This window comes from Orycteropus afer, unplaced genomic scaffold (genome assembly GCF_000298275.1).
Source record: "Orycteropus afer afer isolate SDZICR_OR568_19922 unplaced genomic scaffold, OryAfe1.0 scaffold00044, whole genome shotgun sequence".
Classification (NCBI taxonomy): Eukaryota; Metazoa; Chordata; class Mammalia; order Tubulidentata; family Orycteropodidae; genus Orycteropus; species Orycteropus afer.
Window position 1 is genome coordinate 5,265,957 of NW_006921631.1, and position 8,311 is coordinate 5,274,267.

Genomic DNA, 8,311 nt, shown 5'->3' on the forward strand with positions numbered 1-8,311 from the left:
GCCCAACCTTCCTTCTGAGGAGTGGCTAGTGGGTTTGAACCGCCAGCCTTCTGGTTAGCAGTCAAATGCCTTAGGCACTATGCTACCAGAGCTCCCAATCTCCAAGTAGATCTCAATATCTACTCAAGAAGAGTGCCTGTGTCTTATAAGTCCTTGAATCTTCATTTGCATAGAGTATATGCAATAGAAAGAAAGAAGGAAGAGCTGTAGGAAGGAAGAGAGAAGGAGAGAAAAAGGAGAGAATGGGGGAAAGAGAGGAAGATTCCAGTCGCCATGTCACTCCTGATCTAGAAACCTTTGGTGACTCAGACTTTTCCTGATCTGACATTTGCAGCCTCTTCAACCTTAGCTCCTGTATCTTCCACTTCTCCTTTCCTTTCTCTATACTCTATTTCAAGTCTGTTCCCAGACAACCCAGGTCTTTTCACTTCTGTGGCTTTGCTTCCTTTCCTAGCAAGCCCTTCACTGTTGCCCTGTGGCACCCTGGCCCATTTTCACCCCCACCACTCCCACCTCTGTCTTTTTCTAGTCATCCTTCAAGGCGCAACACAATGTTAACCACTCTAGGCAGCCTTCATCTTCCCACCGGGCAGATCTAGCTGCTCTTTTTCTTTCATTCCCATGGCACCTTGACTTGTGTGTTTTACAGAGTATTTCTCAAACTTTAATGTGACAGGAATCACCTGGGGATCTTGTTAAAATTCAGAGTCTGATTCAGTAGCTCTGAAATAAACCCAAAGAGTCTACACTTCTAATAAGTTCCCAGGCGATGCTGCAGATCCCAGGGCCATATTATAGCACTCACTGCAGTGTATTATGATTATTTATTTATGTCTCTTTCTAGCTCTGAGCTGTTACTCACTACCTAGAAGAATGCCTAGTGTATAGCAGGTACTTTGCATGCTGACCACAGGAAAGGAACAAGAAGTAGAGAACACTGATTTGGTTCTGGTGTCATTAAGCTACATGGTCTCCCCTCTTGGGAGTGGTTGTCATGGTTGCTGGGAGGAGCAGACTAAGGAGTGCAAGGGCAGGTAGATGATGATCAAGGAAAGCCCTACTGCAAATGTAAACCTCAGGGTGTTGTTGAGGAAGGAAGGAGGCTGGAATCTTAACAGCCTCCACCATGCATCTCTTGTATTTTGCTTAATTTTATTTAGTGTTCATCTTCCCATATTAGGATATAATCTCCACAAGGGTAGGGTATTTGTCCATTTTGTTCATAACATTCCCTAGTACCTAAACCAGGACCTGGCACACAGTTGGCCTTCAATAAATATTTGTTACATAAACAATTGAGTGAAAATTTAATTCTTTTTTTTTTTTTTTTTCATTTCTCCCTTCCTTCACACAAACCTAATAACCAGACAAAATCTGAGTAAACACATGCCAAAGCAGACAAGGCATCATCAAGGAAAAGAAAGTGCATAAACAGCAGAGTAAGCTTGAAAAATAATCGGATTGAAAAAATCATTAAGAATGGGCTTGCATGCCTCCAACTGACTCAAACAAGTAGCAAGACACACACTGATCCAGCTCCCCCAGAGACCTTCTTAATAACATCACAGTGCTGGGCCAGTGTTCCAGACATAGCTGTGCAGTGCAGCTGGAGAAAAGACCCACGGTAAAGGCAATGAGCTGAGTATTCCCAATGCACAGGACTGATCTCGCTTGGCTGTTAAGAGATGCAGCTGAAACTGCTCAGTAAACCACCTCCCAGGGACGAGGCCTTTCACACCCAGTAGAAGCCAAGAGATCACGTGTTTTATGAAATAATTATAAAAGGCTAATAGTGATACTGCTAGATAATCAAATATTTATATAATAATAATAATGTAATATTACTTATATTACAATAAAATAGCTTACAAAAATAACAGTTCTTAATATTATATATTATATATAGGAGCTCTGGTAGCGTAGTGCCTAAGGCACTTGACTGCTAACCAGAAGGCTGGCAGTTCAAACCCACCAGCCACTCCACGGGAGGAAGATGAGACAATCTACTTCTATACAGATTCACAGACTTGGAAACCCTGTGGGGGTTGCTATGAGTCAGAATCAACTCAGTGGCGGTGGGTTTTAGTGAGTAGTTGAAAGGCATTCCATCTTCAGATACTTCTTTTTACTAGCTGTTTATACATTTCTCTCCCCTACCACCCACACCCCCAAGGGTTTAGTTAGCAAAACCACATACCTGTGGGAGAGTGGTTTCTATGCACATAGGCTGAAGGGTAGGGAGCCTGCCGGTGTCCCCGGAGGCCAGGATAATGCTCACAGCCATGGTGGGAGTGGGGAGCAGGCAGAGACAAGGGAGTCACATACTGGTAATTGGCATTTCCTGCTGTGCACACTCCATCTGGATTGGAAAAGATCCAGCCCTCCACTAGAATAGAAATGAGAAAGACACAGAGACTTCCTATGAACTGCCACACCAGTAGTCAGGATCCTAGCTATTTTGCACGGCTATGTTTCTATTCAAATGAGACCAAATGGCTGCCCATGTGGGAAGATCCATCCTCAACACCTGCTGCCCATTAGCAAGTAAACTGACTTCTCTGGAGATGCATGACAGGTCCTGTTAGACTTTAGAAAGCCTCTTAAAGAACACTAGAATCATAAGCTATATAAAATACAATTGCAAATCAGAAGTTAACAGAAATGCAAAAGTTAAGTTGTTTCTGACAATTCAATTAAAATGGCTTTTGCAGCTCTCCAGGACTCCCTCTACCATACTGGGATGTGAAGAAGCAGGGCACCTGGTAAGGAATACCCAGCATCCCTGAACAATTCCAGGTTTACAAGCCCAGCACTCCCTAGAGTTTTCCAGTCAACAAATGCAGACTTTACCTCACATGGGAGGCCACAGCCTGCCTGAGGCATTACATTGCTGCCCAACTCCAAAAGTTGTTGTTGTTGTTGTTGTTGTTACGTGCAGTCGACTCATAGCAAGCCCTCCTTGGGTTTCCAAGGTGGTATCACTACAGAAGTAAATTGCCCAACCTTCCTTCTGACTCCAAAAGTAGCAAATAGTAAGAACAAGAGCCACCCAGAACAGAGATGCAAGAATGGATGATATAAATGTAGGAGATATGCCCAGAATGCACTTTGGAGAGCTCCTAAACTTACTGACATGATAACTAAACCAAACCAAAACTCTGATACCATGGAGTCAATATCAACTCATAGCAACCCTATAGCACAGAGTAGAACTGCCCTACAGGGTTTCCAAGGCCATAATCGAAGCAGACTGCCACATCTTTCTCCCATGGAGTAGCTGATTCGTTCCAACTGCTGAACTTTTGGTTGGCAGCCAAGTACTTAACCACTGCATCACCAGGGCTCCTCGACATGATAACCAGAGTCTGAAAAACTCATCATTTCCATTCTTAACTCCTGGCTAAATGTTTTAGTCCCACCTAGGAACCCTAGCCTTTTCTGGGAATTCTTGAGAGGGCCAAAATACCCAGTTGGGTCTTGATAGAGGATTTGGAGTAGACCCTAAGCAGTCAAGACAGTCAAGAGGCTGAGTATGGAGTGAGGTCACTCCTAAAATTGTCACCCATCTCCCACCCACTTTTCACCCAACTCACAGTGAGAATAGGTCACATGCTTGCTCTCAGAGATAGCCTCCGGAACATCTTTTAGGTGATTTCTGAAAGAATAATGAAAGTGTGTCAGTATTATCCATTTTATTAGATGAGTCCTGCATAAAGCATACTCAAAACTCCCTTTGGAGAGCAATATATTTTTTAGAATAAGAAAACCAAATATCTTTTTTCATAAAGTTGCTCTCTTTCCCCCATTCTCCTTCCCCTAGGGTACTGTATCTATACATGTGTCTGTGCTTTGAACCTAACCATATTTATATTTGTTCTTATTAGCAGCCATCAAGTTGGTCCCCAAGTCATGGCAACCCCATGCACAACTGGTTCAGACCACTGTGATCCACAGTATTTTCACTGGCTGATTGTCAGAAGGAGATAACCAAGACTTTCTTCCTAGTCCATCTCAGTCTGGAAACTCTACTGAAACCTGTTCTGCATTATAGCAACACACAAGCCTCCAGGGACATATGGGTGGTGGCCACACATGAGGTGCATTCAACAGGAATTAAAACCAAGTCTCTCACATGGCAGGTGAGAATTCTACCACTGAACCACCATTGCTTCTGTGTATGTTAGTAAGTTACCCCTCTTTCATTTGATCTTATGATTTGTGGTTATTGTTCCTATCTGACAAGATTCAAGATAATAATAACAATAGCTAAGCCAGCCTTCCAGTTACCAGTCAAATGCCTTAGGCACTACGCCACCAGAGCTCCCGGCATTTTCAAAGGACTTCAGGGCACAATTCCATATATGGTATACTAGACCCACAAACAACTCAGTGAGGGAAATATTATTACATTTATTTTGCAGGTTAGGAAAGTAACTGATTTATGCAAAATTAAATAGCTAGGAATTGGCGAAGGTAAAACTCAAAGTCAGGACCTCTTTCACAAAGTCCTAAATTTTTTATTATACTATACTACTATCCCACCACTTGTCTGTCAGTTTGTTGTACTGTGGTGGCTTGTGTGTCGCTGTGAGGCTGGAGGCTATGTTATTGGTATTTCAAATGCCAGCAGGGTCACACATAGTGGACAGGTTTCAGCAGAGCTTCCAGACTAAGATAGACTTGGAAGAAGGAAGGGACCATCCACATATCAAAGGATTGGCCAGTGAAAACCTTATGAATAGCAGTGAATATTACTGGAAAACTTGATGAATAGCCATGAAACATTGTCTGATATAGTGCCAGAAGATAAGCCCTTCAGATTGGAAGGCACTAAAAATATGACTAGGGAAGAGCTGCCTCCTCAGAGTAGAGCCAACCTTACTGATGTGGATGGAGTAAAGCTTTCAGGACCCCCATTTGCCGATGTGGCATGACTCAAAATGGGAATAAACAGTTGCAAACATCTATTAATAATCAGAACATGGAATGTACAAAATATGAATCTAGGAAAATTGGAAGTTGTCAAAAATGAAATGGATAAAGATCAATATCCTAGGCATTAGTGAGCTGAAATGGACTGGTCTGGGACATTTTTCATTAGGCGATCATATGATCTCCTATGCCGGAAATGATAAACTGAAGAGGAATGGCGTGGCATTCATCATTACAAAGAATGTTTCAGGATCCTGAAATATAGTGCTGTTAGTGATTGGATAATATCCACATGCCTACAAGGAAGACCAGTTAATACTACTATGATTCAAATTTACACACCAACCACCAAAGGCAAAGGCAGGGAAAGTGAAGATTTTTACCAATTTCCACAGTCTGAAATTGACCAAACATCAAATCAAGATGTATTGACTATCACTGGTGATTGAAATGCAAAAGTTGGAAACAGAGAAGAATAACTGGTCATTAGAAAATATGGCCCTGATGATAGAAATAACACTGGAGATCGCATGATAGAATTTTACAGGCCAACAACTTACTCATTGCAAACACCTTTTTCAACAACACAAATGACAGCTATACATGTGGACTTCACCAGATGGAGTACACAGGAATCAGTTGACTATATCTGTGGTAAGCAGCAATGGAGAAGATCAATATCTTCAGCCAAAATAAGGCCAGGAGCTGACTATGGAATAGATCATCAACTGCTTATATGCAAGTTCAAGTTGAAGCTGAAGACAATTAAAAGAATCCACAAGAGCCAAAATATGACCTTGATTATATCCCTCCTAAATTTAGAGACCATTTAAAGAATAGATTTGATGCATTGAACATCAAAGACCAAAAACCAGAGGAATTGTGGGATGACATCAAGAACATCATCCATGAAGAAAGCAAAAGGTCATTAAAAAGATGGGAAAGGAAGAAAAGACTAAAGTGGATATCAGAAGAGACTCTGAAACTTGCCCTTGAATGGAGAGTAACTAAAGCAAAAGGAAGAAATGACAAAATAAAAGAGTTGAACAGAAGATTTCAAAGAGCAGCTTGAGAAGACAAAGGCAATTATAATGAAATGTGCAAAGAACTAGAGTTAGACAACCAAAAGGGAAGAACACTCTCAGCATTTCTCAAGCTGAAAGAACTGAAGAAAAACTTAAAGCCTTGAGTTGCAATACTGAAAGATTCTACAGGCAAAATATTGAATGATGTAGGAAACATCAAAAGAAGATAGAAGGAATACACAGAGTCAGTGTACCAAAAAGAATTGGTCAGTGTTCATCCATTACAGGAGGTGACATATGATCAAGAACCAATGGTATTGAAGGAAGAAGTTGAAGCCACACTGAAGGAATTGGCAAAGAACAAGACTCCAAGAATTGATGGAATACCAATTGAAATGTTTCAACAAATGGATGCCGAGCTGGAGACACTCATTCATCTATACTAAGAAATTTGGAAGACAGCTACCTGGCCAACTGACTGGAAGAGATCCATATTTGTACCCATTCCAAAGAAAGGTGATCCCACAGAATGTGGAAACTATCGAACAATATCATTAATATCACATGCAAGTAAAATCTTACTGAAGATAACTCAAAAACAGTTGCAACAGTATATTGACAGAGAACTCCCAGAACTGCAAGCTGGATTCAGAAGAGGACATGGAACAAGGGATATCATTGCTGATGTCAGATGGATCTTGGCTGAAAGCAAAGAATACCAGAAAGATGTTTACTTGTGTTTTATTGACTATGCAAAAGTATTCTGTTGTGTGGATCATAACAATTTATGGATAACATTGAGAAGAATGGGAATTCCAGAAAATTGATTGTGCTCATGAGGAACCTGTACGTAGACAAGGAGGCTGTCATTCAAACAGACAAGGGGATACTGCATGGTTTAAAATCAGGAAGGGAGTGGGTCAGAGTTGTATCTTTTCACCATACTTATTCAATCTGTATGCTGAGCAAATAATCTGAGAAGTTGGACTACATGAAGAAGAGCATGGCATCAGGACTGGAGGAAGATTCATTAACAACTCATTAATGATAAGCAGATGACACATTTTTGCTTGTTTAAAATGAGGATGACTTACTGACTTACTGATACAGATTAAAGACATCAGTCTGCAGTATGGATTACATCTCAATATAAAGAAAACGAAAATCCTCACAACTAGCCCAATTAGCAGTATTGCAATAAATGGAGAACAGATCGAAATTATTAAAGATTTCATTTGGTTCCACAATCAACACCAATGGAAGCAGCAGTCAAGACATCAGAAGATGTATTGCATTGGACCAATCTGCTGCAAAAGACCTCTTTAAAGTGCTGAAGAGCAAAGTTGTCTCCTTGAGGACTAGGTGTGCCTAACCCAGGCCATGGTATTTTCACTTGCCTCATATGCATTTGAGAGCTGGACAATGAATAAGGAAGACTGAAGAAGAGTTGATGCTTTTGAGTTGTGATGTTGGCAAAGAATGCTGAAAGTACCATGGACTGCTAAAAGAACTAACATCCATCCTGCCAGAAGTGCAGCTGGAATGCTCCTTGGAAGCAAGAATGGCCAGACTTCATATCACCTACTTTGGTCATGTTGTCAGAAGGGACCAGTCCCTGGAGAAGGCTATCATGCTTGGTAAAGTGGAGAGTCAGTGAAGAAGGGAAAAGCCCTCAACAAGATGAATTGACGCAGTGACTGCAACAATGGGCTCAGGTATAGCAAGGATTGTAAGGCTCACACAAGACCAGACAGTGTTCCGTTCTGTTGTACATAGGGTTGCTATGAGTTGGAGCCAACTCAGTGGCACATAACAACAACAACATATACTATTATTTAGAATCTAGATTCCGTCATCTCACAGGTCTGCTTTCCTTTTAGCCTTCTGTTATATATAAAATTTATAAGTATGTCTTCTCTATCATCAAAGTTTATTCAAATATTGAATAAACACAGGACAGATCTGTGTGACACATCATTATAAGCATTTGTCCATCAATCCAGAGCCTTTTCAGAGCCTTTAAGATGAGAAGGAAAGACTAGATAGTTATCAGAGTTATTGAAAACATTTGAAACTCAGGCAATAAAATCTGAACACCTCAAGAAATTCATATTTATATTCTAGGACTTGTTGAAGAAAAGCCAATGATTAGCACCATAATTATTTAATTTTTTTCTCGAACAGAAAGGAAAGATAGATAGAGAGCTGGGGAGTCACTGGCCTAAAGTCATGTTAGTAGAACCATCATTCACACCCCCAGCAATCTCTGATTTCTCTTCTTCTCTCAGGGAAAATAGGAACTTCTCACCATTACTTACCTCTTCTAAACCAAAGGTAGTTAGAAAAGGAAGGGG

The 8,311-nt window shown here is 40.9% G+C and overlaps 1 protein-coding gene across 1 annotated transcript in view; it reads right to left on the reverse strand.

Annotated features, from left to right (window-relative positions):
* TBX19 (T-box transcription factor 19) overlaps positions 1-8,311 on the reverse strand; it is a 49,504-nt gene that overhangs the window by 15,862 nt on the left and 25,331 nt on the right. Inside the window, exons 5-6 of the mRNA XM_007937720.2 lie at positions 3,594-3,655; positions 2,198-2,386 (exon numbers count right to left, since the gene is read on the reverse strand). Coding sequence (XP_007935911.1) covers positions 2,198-2,386; positions 3,594-3,655 — 251 coding nt within the window. The remainder of the gene's footprint in view (positions 1-2,197; positions 2,387-3,593; positions 3,656-8,311) is intronic.